The sequence below is a fragment of the Mytilus californianus genome, unplaced genomic scaffold (genome assembly GCF_021869535.1).
Source record: "Mytilus californianus isolate M0D057914Y unplaced genomic scaffold, xbMytCali1.0.p SCAF_9, whole genome shotgun sequence".
In the NCBI taxonomy this organism is placed as follows: domain Eukaryota; kingdom Metazoa; phylum Mollusca; class Bivalvia; order Mytilida; family Mytilidae; genus Mytilus; species Mytilus californianus.
In genome coordinates, this window is record NW_026262745.1 from 72,558,384 (window position 1) to 72,576,411 (window position 18,028).

An 18,028-nucleotide genomic window follows, 5' to 3' on the forward strand; every position below is an offset into this window, starting at 1 on the left:
GGTGCAAACTAAATAAAAATTACAAGCAGAGGGGGGGGGGGGGGGGGGGGGGGGCACAGATTTATTAAGGTAAAATTATCGAAATTAAGCTTTTGACAACCCATGCCATTCTTTGCAAATTTTAGGGAGGCACAAGCCCACCTCACCACCTGCCTGATTCTGCCCTTGATGTTATGACATGTTTCATTATGTAAGATTTATTTAAATATTACATTTCAGAAAACATTATTGGTGGCTTTTTAATACTAATATATACCTATTTCACTTTCGTAAGTTTTGCCTTCCCTTATTTCTTTACTAGCAGTCTTAGAGGTTCTTGTCTGCTTTAAGAAGAAACGTCTTCTCTTGGCTTCTTTGGTTTTGCTTTTTCTTTGTTTTTTTTCCTTTTCATATTTATTTTGGAGCTTCTTTTTATTGTTTCCTCTCCAGAAGACAGTCCCATGGATGCATGAACCTTCAAAGAAATATATATATATATGAAATAAAGAAAATAAGACAAAGTTTTGAAATGTGCATTTTCATACTGAATCAGATATGAAAAGAGAAATAGCATATAAACGTAGATGTAGTTATAAATAAAGCGACAAGTTGTAGAAACTGATGTATATATAACATTCAATATCAAGTTGATTTATCTTGCATATATTTGTTGATTTATCTCCCTAAATTTTTTCCACCTAATATAAAAAATAATGTTCTTTCTCAGACCATACAAATAATTATCTCCATACTGAATGTTTGGAGTTTTTTCCAATGAATGAAAATTATAACAACAAGCTTCAAGAAGCTTAAATTAATTGGTCACCTGGAAATCCTGAGTCACTGTAATAAATCTCAGTTATTAATCTTGCATTATTGTTTATTTCTCAAAAATCACAATAATAAATGCACCCAATAATTTCTAAATTACAGTAGTTTGAGATGAAAAGCCAAAAACTGCTAAAAATAACTGTATTTTACATTGATCATCTATCTTTTAAATTTTTTAAAGAGCTAATGAAGGGTGCATATAGTTATACCTCACTAACATAGGCATATCCTTCCGTCTTTTGCAAGATAGACGAATCTACCCTGTAGCCCAAGCTTGCTGATGAGGAGTAGTGCTTCGTTTTTGGAGCTTTTGCAGCAAGCATGTTGTTAAAGTTTTCATTTGCTTGTGAGCTTGACAATGATGCAAGTTTCCTTGGATTGACTGAGTCATTCCCCAAAAATATCTTCTATAGGTCTGTCCGTAATGAATCAGATGTCAATTCTTTTCCATGAGGTAAATTACTGTGCTTATATTTTTCTCCGTCTTAAAAAATCCACACCATGATCTATTACAATGGGCGTGGTCCCCATACATGTGCTCTACTATAGCTTTTAGGCCATTTTCCATTCCTTCAACATCTCCTTTGTTTTGATCTATCATGAATGAAAAATTCTTCAATATAGAATTCATAACCATGTCAGAGAGCTGCTTATGTTGGCTTTTAATTGCATATAACTTTTTAATGACATTCTTTTTTACATGATTTCTGTCACTGGTTTTAATCATCTTTGATTCAGGATATATCTTTTTCAGCCTGTCAAATCCGGTCGTATCATCGTCACCTGCAATTTCATCTATGTTGATCCCTTTGTTCTTCACATCCATTACCATCTGAACTAGCATATCTGGCTCCATAGCCTTTGCTGAGCCTGTCCAATTTTTCTTACATTTGTGCTCTTTGGGCTGAATCCCCCTTTTTGTTGCACTGTCACAGATTCTGCATTGCTGACATCTTATTGCATGATGGACAACTCCTCCTGTATTTTTACCAATCAATGTTGATACACCTGAAATTATTTATTTCAATTTAAACTAGCTTAAATAAAATTTTGAGTTTAAAGGACATGAATGTCCCATATTGTAATATTGTTAGAGATAAGCAATATCTGCATTAGATCAAACTATAATTACAAGCTCACAGAGGAATACACCCTCCTCCTGGTTTATTCTGTTTTTTATTGTCCAAGCTTTATATTTTTCTTCAAAATCAGTTAAAACCTTTAAGTTGAATTATCTCCCCTTTCAAAAATTTCACAACATTATCTTCCCTTGCAATAATCTGAATAAAAATGTTTTGTCTTTGTGCATATCTACATAATATGCTTTGCATTGAAACAAGTGTCATTATTATAAATTATAAGGATTTAAGAACCAAAATTTATCTTCAAACTCCTCTATCATATAAAGGTTTCATGAAAATTCAGTTTAACAAACATATTTGCAGAGAAATTATCAGATCTAAAAGAGACCTTTGTATGACAGTTAAGAATGGTAATGTTAAGGATGTATGTATGTGAAATTAAAAAATAAATAGGACCATGTGACCTAATATTTCTAGCTTAAGGAAGTTCAGGAGTATACCGCCATCTTGAATTGTACAATCACAGTAAATAATCGGTCTAGTTCTTTGCCCAAATCTGCAAATTTGGAGACAGATTTGCCATTTATTGACATTATCAAAAATGTTTTAACAAATACCAAATATATGTGCTGTGCTTATAGAACTAATTTTTCAAATAAGCCATTTAAGGGGAAATAACTCTTTTTGTACAAAATTTATACTGGACATATAGGGAAATTTTCATTTTTTACTTGTAGCAAAAAAACAAGTTCGGTGACACCATTTTTTCTTTTTATTTTCTTAAAATATATTATAAAACCTATCTTCTCATATTTTATTTCAAAATTCTGTCTCATAGATTTCTTTGTATGCACAAAAATGTATTTTTTCACGAACAATCTAAGCAAATTTTGTCAATTTTGAACAACTAGTACCTTGAAAAATAGTGTGGTGAGTCTGGTGACCCATACTTTTTATCAATTTTTTGTAAAAAGGATAGTAAAAGCTTCATTTTGGCAAAGTATAAGAAAATTCTGTCATTTTTATTTTATACCCCTGAACTACCTTAACGGAAAAGTAGTTTTTAAAATAAATAAAATAAAATATCTGATTATTTGTTGAACTTTGTTCTTGTTGGATTAAACTCAGTTAAAGTCATGCCTGACAAACTGTTATATGCCCTTCCAGAACCCTTCTTTTGCCAGCAGGTGTCTGTTGATACTGTGATTCCTTTTCCTTCTTCATTTTCTATTGTATAAAAATAAAGCTTTCATCTATCATGTTTATATATTCAAATTGTTACCATGACAGTAAAGATTGCATCTGTGTAATTTGACTAATAACTGTATTTGAAAATTATCCTGTACATTTGTATCAATATGTTAATGCTTGAAATATGTATTACTGGTAATGTTTCACAAATTTTTAATGAGGGTAGGTATACTGATCTCAAACTAATTCTTTGGTGTATTATTAAAACTGTGTTCTTGTGTGCAATCTGTACATTTGAACATATACCCAATTATGTCCCCTTTAATTTATCACGGTACTTAGAGTGAACAGAATTTCCTTATAAATTTTGATGTGGTTAATCATATGATAACCACTTATGTACATAACTGGAAAATAAACAAGGACTAAATTATGAAATTTTACAAAAGAGATCAATGGTACATGTATTATAGTGGTTTTGCAGGATTATTGCGGAATATTGTCCAAAGAAGAATCTCATTTTGCACAAAATTTTTCATCGCAAGCTTTATAAAATAAAAGTTATTTTTGTTTTGTTGTTGATAATAGATGCAATTAATTTTTAAGCTATATTGCACTAGTGCAAAATGGGAATACTACATATGTGATATAGGTCAATATATAATAGGAATTTGTTCCATACATTTTTTTGTTGGTTTTGATGCTAAACAGAAGAAATAGTTCCTTGCATGTTTGTTGTTACAAACCCAAACTCTGTCTGACCGACAAAATGTCAGACAGAAATATTTTGAGTTTTAAGGTAAACATATAGTAGAAAATTTCAAATTTCTTTTTTGGTCAGACAAACAATTAAACAGACTGTAAGACCAATAAATGATTATTATGATTATACTAATTTGTTTTTTTTTTCAAACCTGTGTTAATATTTAAACACCCAATTGCTTCTTCTAGTAAGTATTTATGCTCAGATTCTTTTGCATGATTCTCCAATACTTGGCCAACTTCATGTTCTCTGGCTTTCAAAGATTTAGTGTCTATACAGTGTACATTCATTGTTGAAAGCAGATTGTTAAGCTGGGTTTCCCCAATACCAGCATGGAGCATTCCTATAAAATATAAATGTAATCAACAGAATTCATAGATTTGTAAATGATTGCAACTACATGTATATACATAACATAATAAACCAATTTGTGACTCACTATTTTATTTAACAAAGATTAAACTCAAAATATACATGTGTATGTTTAGAAATCTAGAAATTCATTTGGTATCATAGGCAACATGCCAGACATGCATTTAAAAAAATTATTTACTACTTTAAGTGAATATTAATTTTCAATTATAATCTGACATGAATAAATATAAAACTAGTCAATACTTTATGTCATGACTTTATTCAAAGGATATTACTTATTTGTGAATTAAACTGGATGTGAGAGGGAAGGAAGGGAGGACTGAATTACAGAAAAATGCATTCACATTTCTAATAATAAAACATTGGTATGATGTATATTAACATGATTAAGTTACAACAATGTATTTGAAAAAAGTTTGCTGATTGAGAAATATTTTTAAAGTCACTTCCTACCCTTAAACATGCATGAGCACATTTTTAAAATCAAAATTTCACTGTACATGTAGAATAACTGATTTAATATACATCTGTGTTGAAAAAATATTGGTAACATTTGTATGAGGCTTAGAAACATTTCAATCCGTTTTGCCCAAATACAAATAGTTTACCTATACTTTTCAACAATGTACATCTATTGCAGAGCTCTGCATGTACATGTACATATATTATATATATATTTTGAGACTGAAAAAAATTCTACAAAGGTTTTTATACGTAAATACAACTACATAAAAAGTGCACCTGTTGCAGCTTTTGTATTAATGTCAAAAGTTCCACATCCTCTTTTACTATTTCCACTATGATGAGTTTTCCCCAACTTGATTTTTGTCACACCACCACATTCAGGACATTGGACATACATCAAGCCTGAAAATCCTAAAGGTTTAACTCCTAATGCATTGTAGAGATGAAGAGTTGACTGACAAGACTGATAGTGTTTTAACTGCTCGGCCATAAAACCCAAATCGACTATGAATCGCCAATGGCTTAATGGAACAAGATCTGATGGGATGTAATCAAATAATAGTTCATTTTCAATGTTTTCTACTTTACTGTCTTCAGTGCGGACTTCAATCTCAGAAGAAATTGCCAAAGGGTCATTGTCTAGTACCAGCGGTAAGGTATATGTGTGGTCAAGATTGACATGAACCTCTACATGTACAGAAGGCATCTCAGAATCTGCGTCTTCATTATGATAAGAAGAAGGGGGGTCTGAAAGTGAGTCTTTGACGTTGGTGTTAATAAAATTATTTGCCCTATAGAACGTGTTTGCTTTTTTGAATCTTCCTGATTGAGATCTTTCGGCCATCATTTGTAAGATTACTGCAGACGATACGATATAAATTGTACTTACGGCAAGCAGCAACACAAAAAAAAATAACTTGTTTACCTCCCATTTTTTCTGTCGTCTACTTTTTGTGCAGAATCTGTGTGGAATTGCTTCATAAGCTACCAGGACGAAGATCATATTGTTAATTTACAGATCTACATCACAGTATTTATAAAAAGCAGTCCACCTTATCACGATCACAGTTTCTTTTTCATTTTTTTTCCATTCTTCATCATGTAGTACAGGTCGCCATGACGGAAGTAAACAATTTGCAGCAATCAAGCTGAAATGAGATTATTTGTTTGATAATTGAGTTTATAAAATACGATTTTAAAAGCGTTTCTGATAATTTTCACAGATATAAAAAAAAAAAAAAGTTACAATATTACTTTGATAAAATTTTACGACAGTTTACAACACTATGCGCAACATGTTGCGCAGAAGGCGCGAAAATTTAAACACCCGATCTACCTTAATTGAATATTTTCCTTTTGTCAGCAGTTCGCATTAATGAATGCATACATTAATTTCCAAATCTAAACACATTTTGTTTTAATATAAATTAGATATTGAATATATATTCCCTGCTTTTTTGCATATATATACTCCTTTTTCGCATTTCCTTTCCTTTCTATGTTTTATCATTTCCCGATGCTTTTTTGTCGCAAAAGATCTAAGAAGTTAAACATTTGGGAGTCATGTTTTTTTTATTTCCGTTATTTGTTGCATTATGAATGTCCTTCGTTTGTTATAATTTGCTGACAATTGTTTTTCTTTATTTTTTTATTAACGATAATATCAAACATTTTCTTTTGACGATTTGAAACCTGTAGATATACAACGTTCCTTAAGTAAAACAAATATGCTAAAAACGATGATCCTGATATTTTCTTTATATCAATCTAATTTTATAAACATTTGAATTTAAGCTTAAACTTTCCTTTCTCATACTTGGGTAATAATATAACTTATATTTCTTATTTTTATTCGAATTAAACTGGAAATGATAATTATAATATAAAAATTAAAAAACCCGAAGATGACAACAATTATGTTTTACGGACAAAAATAGACAAAACGGCTATACTTTTTGAAACGATCTAAAAAATCTTGTTGCTTAACGAAACATGATATACACTATTTTGTTTATTAAGTAAAACAGAAAAACTTTTACCACCAATTTTTATTTTCTATGATCTAACCATGCTTATCTAACATACAGCCGGTTAAAACCTGAATTGTAAAAAAACATATAACGTTGTTTTCGTTTTGACAAGATGGCTATACCTCTTGAAGTCATTGGGATAGAAAATATACTCATGTTTCCGGAAAAACAAATATCATGAACCAGGAATAAATTAAATGAACTTTTTAAATATTATAAATATTTTTCCTGTCAGCTTTTCCAATTTCACGATATAAACGCGTAAACTCGATATCTGCTTACTTTGCATATCCTTGGACATTTTTCAGACCGTTTTCAAACATGACATTTTTAACTGGCTTACGGTTTCAGTAATATTGATTTTGCTTTAACATGCAAATAACTATGACAATAGCAATACTCTTGAGAAGGTTTTAACGATGATCGGAGAAAAAAGACGGTTTGAAAGACAGGGAACTTTGTTTTTTTGCACACAATATGTAACGTTGGACATTACGTTTTTGCATAAAAATGGGATAATTAAGTGCTATAATTGGTGTTTTTTTTTAATTTTCGGTTCCTATTTTTCTTTATTTTCAAGTCTATTGTAATCAATTAAACCAGAGATCATTATATTTTTATCAAACTGACCAGTCTACATATTTATTTTTTTGATAATCTATAGTAAAATCGAATTCATACCAACATCGTGCGCAAAGTCACACTGTTTACACAGGAAAGATTGCATTATTTAAATCCTTAAAATTGTACATGTAAACAGGTAAAAATTGTTCTTGATTTATGATCTGATTGCTTTTTTAGTATTTTCAAGGTGTGAAAACTTTTATAAATAAATCGCATATTGCGACTTGGTTATATATACATTTTTCAATGTTAAATGAAAAATACAGGATCGATGAAAATGACATAAATAAGATGACATGTATCAGAAGTGGTTCGTTAAAATTGCAGATACGTACCTTGACACACAATGAATAGAATTAAAATATTATCGACGACCCCAATTCCCAGTAAGTTCTTTGGACGTTGCTATGATCTTCCATGACATTTACAGAGCTTTTGAATACGCATGCTCATGTCAACGAAGCCTGAAGAACGAACAATGAAAAAGGTGGAGGAAAATAACAAAATAGTTTTCATATTTTAAAAGAACAAATATGGTATGAAATCAAATAGCGTGTCAATTACTTTACGTATGTACTGTTTCAATTTTTGTAGACCCGGATTTGTCTACGCTTAATCGATTTACGACTATTGAACAGCCGTATACTACTGTTACCTTTATTGAGATCGGATAAAGGTTCTTTATCAGTCGTGAGTTTGGGTATTCTTCATCTTATTTTAATTTTAACGGCGGTATCACAAGCCCATTTGTCAGCACTTTTATTGACATGCTATGGCATTGGAATGTTCCTTGTTTGTACTTTTATTTTCTTAAAATGTTGGAATTATTCGAAAAACTAAAGTGTTCAACTATATGCATAGATTGCCGTATCTGTGTTTAGCACAATTTTCAGGATTTTGTGTTTAAATCTACAACTTGGTAATTGATTTAGCCTTCAAACTATTAAGTTTTTTTTTTTTTTTTTAATTTCTTTATTTCCCTATGTTGCTTGTTACATTGTTTTCAACAATTCCAAGCTCCTTGTGAAGAATTAGTATAACTTTCAATTCTATTCTGTTAATAAATAAACCATCAATCTAATAAATGTTTATTTTACATTAACTAAGAATTCAACTCCTTCTTGTAAAATACATTCGTTTTGTAAATTCTCTAATGAATAGACAAATACTTCAAGTCCTTTCATTTTTTATCAGATATATAGTAGGATTTATAAATTGAAAATCTAATAATAGTAATAAGATAGTTAAAGCCAAAGTAATATTTATCTGATATTTTATAGCCAAAAACAAGATCTTTTGATGTAATAGTTTTTTCATTATTTACTTTTAACAATAAATTATGAATTTTTTTCCCAAAAAATGTTTAAAAAAGAACATAATATAAAATAATGATGATAATCTTTTTCAGTAAAGCATTTGTTACATAAATCATTGTCTGTTACCTGCCATCTAAACAATAACTTTTGAGTAGGTAATATACTTTGTAAAAGTTTCTATCGATACATCTTCAATTTATTTTCTTCTAAATATTAAAAAATAAAGTTGTACAAAGGTTTTAAATGAAATTCTGTTTGTTAAGGTAATACATTTAACCATACATTTATACCAATCGGTTTTACAACCTTTTTTTTTTACTAATCTGTTGTATAATAAATTATTTGATAAAAGTGAAATGTCAATATAATTACCACCTATTAACAAACATTGTCTTTTTACATTGACTCTACTTCTCGTGGAGTTCTCTGATCCAAGACATTGTAACCAATCTTTTGGAATTGCGTTTTTTTAAGGATGTCAACCCAGCTATCCAGTTGGATTTATTTTCTTTTTTTGGCACAATTACATCTTGTGAAATTTCCCCATTTTCATCAATATCATTTATATAAATCAAATTACCGTTTTTCCAATTTTTGAAAAATAGACTTTTGTTATCAAATTAAATATATTTATTCCCCCAAATAATTTGTTTTCTAATTTCGTAAAAGGTTTTTGTTTTATCTGCCTGTCCTCCTCCTACTTTCATCCAGCTTTTTAATACATTTTTTATAAAATTTTGGAATATTAGATAGATATTGATCAACTTAATTATAATCCATATTCATATATACTACTAGGCAATTTTTTTTCCTAAGCCTTGTAAATATTTTAAAGGTATAAGTCGCCATCTGGCAATATCTGTATTTAAGATTCTGCCTATTCATGATGCTTTTAGTGATTCAAAGTGACTTTCAATATCAATCATATTTAAACCCCCGTTTTCATAGCTACCAATCATCGTATTTCTTTTAACTTTATCTGGTTTGTTATTCCAGATAAATTTAAAACATTTTTTTTCTTTTTCTTTTTTCTATTTCTCTGGAAATACACATGAGCTAGCTAAAAAGGTGAAGAGTGGTATAATCAAAGACTTGATGATCAAAATTGTCCCTAACGTAGTGAGATTGCGCTTTTTCCAAAGAATACACAATTTATCCATTTTCTCTATTTTATTTTCAAAATTTAATATCCCACATTCTTCATTATCATGCTAAAATAAATTCATAAAGCTTTTACAGGTTTATCTGTCCAGTTATTATTTGCTATTTTGTCTTTACTGCTTTTGAGTTTTCCTATTCATATTCCATCTGTTTTTTTTATTTATGATTAATCCCGAATAAGATCCAAAGATTTCAATTTCATTCAATGCTAGTTCGATGTCATTTTTATCATAAAAAAAATAAAGTTGTGTCATCAGCTAATTGACTTATTTTAATACAATGTGTTTTCAAATTTTATCTGAAATCCTTTTATATCTTTGTTATTTTGAAGTCTCATTGCTAATATTTCAACGGATATGACAAAACGAAGAGCAGATAACAATCACCCTTGCCTAATTCCTCTTGAATTCTTAAACATTTCTGAAATCCACCCATTATTGATACTACTTGTTTGAATATCAGTATACAAAGTTTTAACCCAATTTATGAATGTTTCATTGAATCCAAAGTGATATAAAGTATCTAACATACATTTCCATTCAAGAGTGTCAAAGGCTTTTTTTAATATCGACAAAAACAATAGCCCCACCTACATAATATACATCTGCATAATCTATTATATCTTATATTTGCCTTAAATTGAATCCAATAAATCTATTTTTTATGTATCTAGATTGATCTTTGTTTATGAGTTTTAGTAGAACATTTTTTAGTCATTGAGTTAGTACATGGGACAGAATTTTAAGATCTACGTTTAATAATGAAATTGGTCTATAATTTTCTAATTTTAATGGGTCCCCCTTTTTAAATATTAACGACAAAACACTATACCACTGCGAGTAAGTCAATAGACTGTTTTTATGACCCTTATTATATACTTTAACAAGAATATATTTAAGATTCTCCCAAAACATTTTGTAAAATTCTGCGGTTAGACCGTCAAATCCAGGAGACTTATTCAATTTCATATTTTGTATTGCGTCAGAACACTCTTCAAGCGTAACTGAACCGTCACACAATAGCTTTTCTTCGTCTTTTAATTTTTTTTATAATTTTGTATTTTTAATGTATTCTTGAGATAATGTATCATTCATGTGATTTTTACATTTACATTAGAACGGTACAGTTTGTTTAAAAATGATTTCTTTTCCTTCCTAATATTTTCTATTCAAATAAAGAAAGTTATTTTGTTCACCTGCTGTAAACCACGTGATATTATAGTAGATGCATTTCGAAACAGATATTATTTTCCACAAGTCACTGAACTGATTGTCAAGAATGAGCGACTATTTCCATAATAAATGGGTTTTTTTAGGTTAAAGGGATACAATAAAGATTAACCGTCTGCGATAGACAGAAGATGACAATCGTATTTGCACAAGTTCACACCGATTCTTTTAGCTTGAGGAGCCGAAAACGTAAGCAATGACAGATCAAGTTGAATGAATTAATAAAAAATAACTATAACCAGTCGAAAACGACAACAATGTTAAATAAACATACATTAAATACGGTAGTATTAAAGTTATTTCTAATGTACCTAAACATTTTAATTGATACTTTTTCACCTCTTAAATGTTTGCCTTTTTATTTCGTTCATTGTAAATATGTAAAAGGCATAAGCATAATTTTCATATTATGATTTTATTGCCTTTTCAACGTTTTTCAGGTCGTATAAAAATTATAACAAAATTGCATATTTTCTAATTTTCTGAGCACATTTTCTTATGGGAAATTTAAAACATATATGAACGATGAAAATCACATCGTGGTATACTATATGAACATTGTGTTATGCTTCTGATCACTGGGAAGTTAAAGTTCTTGTACATTTTTTTATTCTAAGTACAATTAATGTTTTCCCTAGAATACTTCTCTCATCCATAAGTAGAATTATTGACCCCTAAAACTTTCTTTGTATAGTTGATTTTTTACTGACGTTAAATCATAGCCATGTATGTTTTTGTAACACAGACAAATCAGATGTCTACATAAATTCTTCTATTTATATTTTTTGTCACCTCTCAGACGTTGAAAAGACATTTAAAGGACTCAGAGTGTTACTTTCATTTTTCAATCTGTGATAAATATGAGGCGAATAGATTTCAAAATTGATAATTATATCTTACATTTATTTTAACCAACCATATAACTCCTTGCAATATTTTAAATCAATTTAAAAGTAGTTCTAACTGTTTATAGCACCGCGGGTAAATTATCACGTTGTGATTAAATTAACGCCGCCACGTGGTGACCCCTTATGATTCGTCGGTGGGAACGTAGATTTCATTGTGGGTTCATGACGTCACGTCTACTGTTAATGGTTACGTCATTGATTAACTTTGTTGTGTTTCATTGTTAATTTGAAAAAGACCCGCGTGCGTTAAATTCGTTATACGATTCACTACTGACTCCCTACGCACTCACCCCCTATGGATTTGACTAACCCTCTATGGATCCGTAGGAGTTCAGTAGCAAACCATATAACTTATAATATTATGATATTAGCTATATATTTCGATGCGATGTTGTATATTAATGTCCTGGCAATTGATAAAAACCATTTGTTTTCTTGTGTCGTTGGCTGACTATGATACTCCACATCACCTTTTTTTTTTATATCAAAACATTATTTTTAACACACAACTTGCCATATTCCACAGATTACTCCCGAAATTTCTCTGACGTCTGATAATTTTTATCTGAGAAAGAACTATAATCACATTATTGACTTTCATATTTAATTATTCTTGAATTACATATTACTTTGTTTGAATTATTAAGTGTCATCTTCTAGTCGTTACATATTGTCAAAACAAGATGAGATTACAAATTCCCGTGAATACCATAAGTAAAATAGAGTCATTTTACATGTTTTGTACACTTTGCAATATTTTTCTTTTTATATCAAATGTATAAATTTGATGATTAAATTGTTTGACATAAAAGTACTATAACTTTACAAATACTATTGTTATGTCGGAAACTAGAATATGTATTTTGATACTTCTCAATGTCTTACTACAAAGATAAGTATTTTGGTATGACATTTATGGAGTTAAATATATATAATATAGGAGATAACTTACACACAGTATATTTAGTTTCAAAATCATTCTGATGTTGAGTGGTTTGACGATATTTAACAAAAACATGATAGGATTTTTGTACACACAACATATATTAATAAAGCTCTCAAATATAACAAGAAGGATTGATCAAAATGATTGTATAACAGATTCATAACATACACAATGAATATCTTTGGACATGACACTAGAAGCTATAATGAAACACGTCTTAGCTATCACGCGAATATCATAAAGGATTTTATACATCTATGAAATCATAAAAATCTGTTAGAGTTCAATAAAACACATCTACGTATCTCAATGGGTTTGCTGAATAACGGGAACATCCTGTTTGAAAGCAATATGTACTATATTTAATGTTCATAGTAACAATATTTGAAAGCAATCTTGATTTATCGACATATTGTTATTCGTATACATTATATAATTTCATATACATAATATATTTTCGCTATGAAACATCTCTAACATGAGATCGGGAGAAATAGTTTGTACCATATTGGATGTCTTTCTACTCGTTTGATTTCTTGATTGTTGGTGATAAAAGCAACTTTTGGCACTGTTGCCTTCATCCAGATCACCAGTTATTTTTGCTGGAGGAAGCCGGAGTTATCGGAGAGAACCATCGACCTTCAGCACTAAAACTGACACTTTTAGTCACGTATTGGAGTCGAACTCACTCCCAATCAGATTTTAGTCATGACAAGCTTATCGTTGTGGTATACATACGAACTTTTTAGACTACTCGGCCATCGATTTGAAATTGTAATTTTAAGACAAATAACAGCCAAAAAAACCAATATTGCTTATTTTTTATAGTATCTCTTCCTGGTTTCCTGTATCTTTTCCAGTCCAATATATTTTTTAAGTCTTGTAAACTACATGTTTTACTTGTATTTGTTACACGAATGGTTTAATTTTAAGATTAATATAAATACGGCTAAGTTAATCTATGCCTAGGATAAGAAAATCCTTAGTATTTCAAATAATTCAAACTTTTGCAAACAGTAAATTTATAAAAATTACCATATACAAATTTGCTTTTCGAACACACCTTCTCTGTTTTTGTGATTCATTAGAAAGGTATTTCACTTGACCCATATATTTCGTTTTTAAGTACTGTGAATTTTCGATTTTACAAAGTCAATCTGTAGCCTTGATATATAAAAACGATAAAATCTGAATCAAGATGATGTATCAAATACTTTTTCTTTATACATTTTCAAGACAAAATATTTAACTCAAACACGTCCTGACATAAAAAGGTGCACTCGATTTTCTCTTTTCGATGCCAATGTAACCCATTTTTTGAAATTTTTTCTTGAGTCACATAATGGAAGGGCAGAAACGAAAATTAAGGAACAAATAGATTGATATGTTCTCCATTCGTGGTATTTTTCTAATTTAAATCGGAGGCTATGCATTTTTTAGATCCAACTAAATAGACACCCATGTTGTCGACTTGATATCTAATTGTTCTGCTTAATTATGTAATTATAGATAGATTGAAAACGTATACAAATGGTGTTCGTATAATAAATTACCTCGTAATTTAGCAGAAAATTGTCATTCTATTTGTTTCTTTTAATTTTTAAATTTTTTGTTACTATAGTAAACATTCCAGTAAGCATTTGTTGCCTTCTCTAACAAATAGCTTTGATTCTTTTGTTCTATTTCAACTGGGTTTTCGCCTGCTAGGAGGCTACAATTTGTTTAAATTTAGATTATTTTTGTTAGAATGAAAATAATTTTTTAATTAGTAGTAAGGTTCTACTAAAGTCAAAATATATGACACTTCATAAACATCTAAACTTTGGCCTGTATTTTTCAATCTATAATGAATAAAGTCCTATATTATTCGAACATATGCTCATTTAAACACATTTAACATATACACACTGTGTAAATTGTAAATAAACTTGAAATTGTTATGTTGTGGCCAAACCGGGTCTTGGGGTGATCACAAAAATCTGGAGGCCTGCGAGACTACTTAATTTGTTTAATATTGGTATGGACGAATACTGTTACATCTAATACAGTTCATGCTAATGTTATAGGTTTAAAAATACAGGCAAAGTTTAGAACCTTAATGAATAGAATACATTTCGCTTGTACACTATTTTGATTGCAAGTAACTTTCACAGAATTTCACCAAATGTTTTGATCTTTGATAGGAAAAATCGTCTGCAACAAGTTCTGGAACACCTGAGATCATCTCCAGTTTTCGGTTGGATTAGTGTTGCTCAGTCCTCAGCTTTTTTATGTTGTGTTTTGTGTACTATTGTTTGTCTACTGGGGATTTTCATTTTAAGCCACTGGTGTTTATTATCTACAATTTTTAATGTACCCCTGGAATTTTTGAACCTCGTTTAACATGAATATACAACCTCATATATTTAAATGTCTAAGTTAACGGTTTTCTTAAATTTCATTTAAATCATTAACGAGGTCAAAGATAGTTTAAATGGAAGTCTGCATCCCACCTTGTTGATAAATTACTTTTATTTTTATGTTTTGTGGTTAAGATTAAATAGTAGCGTAAAAATAGGAATTTCTTATATCAGACAGTGACATTTTTTAATTAGTATGATTTTGTTTATTCGAAAAGAAAAACAGTTATGTGTTAAAATAACGATAACAGTTGTACAAGGAATATTATGTATATATTGAAAATATTAAACTTAGTTTAGTGAAAATTAGTTTTGCGAGTAGCCAAATCGAATATGGATACAATGCCATCGGTATAACATTGTAGTCAAAATCCAAGTCCTATTCCGTCGAACTTTATATCGACATGTATTCCACTGCAATCTTTTTCTCCGCAGCATATAAATAGAAAAAGATGATATCATAGTAGTACAGAGAAAAACACTCGGAGGCGAAACGTCCATGATAACTGCCATCGATCCAATGGTTTCAATAAATCATACAAGATAACAAGATAATAATGTGAATAACAGATACGCGCTTCGTCTACATACGACTCATCAATGGTGCATGAATCACAACAGTGAGAACCCAGATCGAATTTGAAAAGATCAAAGTAAGGCTAAGACTGTGATCGAAAAACAAAGGTTATGGAGAGTCCATCCATGACACAAAATCAGTTCGTGCACAGCAAAAATCGCACAAAAAAGCAAAGAAACGGTGCTATTATTACTATTCTGCATTTCAAAGTCCCATTGATGCCTTCAACACGGAGAAAAAGAAACCTCACTGCAAGTTTAAGACGACCCAACACTGTTTTAAATGGACGTCCTTGCACAATGAATCGAATATTCTTTGTGAGATTTATCACAACAAAATTGAGCCAGGTCGAATAGGAACATACTAGCAAGTAGTTCATATTTTGAACAAAATAGTTCATACACATAGGTGTAAATATAAAACTATATAGAATATATTTTTATCAGTAATATATATCAAAAGAATGGAAAGGGACTGTTGACCCTTGAAGAAAACATATTGACTGATGATTTTGAATATTACAAAAACGTATAAATAAATTATAAGATTGAGAGCATATAAATTATTGTTTCTCAGATATAAAGGACCTGGTTTGGTGTGTCAAAAGTTCCTGTAACCAGTCGAGTCTGGTGTATAGATTACGGTATATTGATTCTGCCCACCATAAATTTTTAGAAGTGAAAAAAAATTATTGTAGATAGGAATAAGGCCAATAAGGGTTGGTGTGCGTCTTATCAAAATGTTAGTTAACAAACTGGCTTAGGATTAAGATGTTGATGTAGCTCACACAAAAGAAGTTACATCAAGATTAAATGCAACGTATATTTAAAATACAGAAGTGCCTGTTGAATAAAAGACTAAAAATATTTCAATTAACGAATATTTTATAAATAATAAATATACAGAAGATGAACATATCAATGATATTTCCGTCAAAAAGAAATTGTTGATAAATGCCTGGTTGTACCCCATGGCAGACAACGTCCTTTGTTATCTTCACTTTTAAAAGGCTCTTCGCACAAGATTCAAAATCTTGAACCTATTTTTCAAAATGTATTATAAGTTCAGTAGTGTGTGCCATTTATCTTTTATTTGTGTTTGTTCTTATTATTGATCTAGTGTTAAAGCCCTTTCTAACGTTTTTACAGTTTCTTTCGTTCCAATGTTGTTCTGCTTCACCGCTGTCCCAAATTTATCTAATTTTTTTTTGGGAGGGAGGAGAACTAAACGCCCACTAACATGTTGAACACGTCCACATGTACCTTATTACAAGCAATTTGATTTCTGTTTTCATAAATGTATGTGCGTTTTGAAGTCCAAAGGGTCTGTTTTGTAAGCAGGAGGAAACATATAATAGGGGACATTCAAAAACTACAAAGTCGAATGGAAACTGATTATTCTATGGCTAAATATGAACAACGACGAACTAGTATAGAAAACTAAAGACTTAGCACCACTAGAAAGTTAAATCACAAAAATACTGAACTCCGAGGAAAATTCAAAACGGAAAGTCCCTAATAAAATGACACAATCAAAAGCTCAAACACATCAAATGAATGGATAACAACTTTAAACTCGGAGTTATCTCAGATGCTTTTAAACGTCGGTAATTGATTCTCATTTTGTCATGCCGACGCCTTGTTTGATTAAGTAAACGATAATTATGTTTTCATTGTTAAAGTCTATACGATGACCTGTGATTGTTCACATTTTTGGCCGGTACGAGGCAGTTTAACTTGTCATGTATGAAAAGGGAGTCTAAATCGGGGTTTTTCTCTTTACAAGTTTAATGGAGACAACGATATTACATGCAAAAACGATTCAGACTTAAATAATAAATCACTTCATAATGAAACGAATCCTTGCCATCCGAACGGAACGCCAAAATGCAATTTGTTTATTTTTCGGTTATAGATACTAAAAAAAAAGCCATTTGAAAGTTTGAATATATTTCAATATTTTTCTTCGAAATAATAACTTTATTCAAAGGATGTAAACGTATGATACGTTCTCAAATTTCTAAAGAATGCATGGTTTTAATATTGTAAAAAATGTTTATGTGACAAAAGAACTTGCAAACCTAAATAATAATATGAACTCGTCCATTTGATGGCCAATAAAAAAACTTTTGAGGGATAAACATAAATATCTT

General features: G+C 30.0%; 1 protein-coding gene across 1 annotated transcript; it reads right to left on the bottom strand.

Moving 5' to 3' along the window:
• Positions 1-2,982: 2,982 nt before the first annotated feature.
• Positions 2,983-5,738, bottom strand: LOC127713982 (uncharacterized). Its single transcript, XM_052219933.1, has 3 exons — positions 5,612-5,738; positions 3,998-4,189; positions 2,983-3,119 (listed from the first exon to the last, which is right to left on the bottom strand). Exons 1-3 carry the CDS (start codon positions 5,616-5,618, stop codon positions 2,983-2,985), a joined length of 336 nt encoding a protein of 111 aa, XP_052075893.1. The 5' UTR covers positions 5,619-5,738.
• Between the last annotated feature and the right edge of the window lie 12,290 nt (positions 5,739-18,028).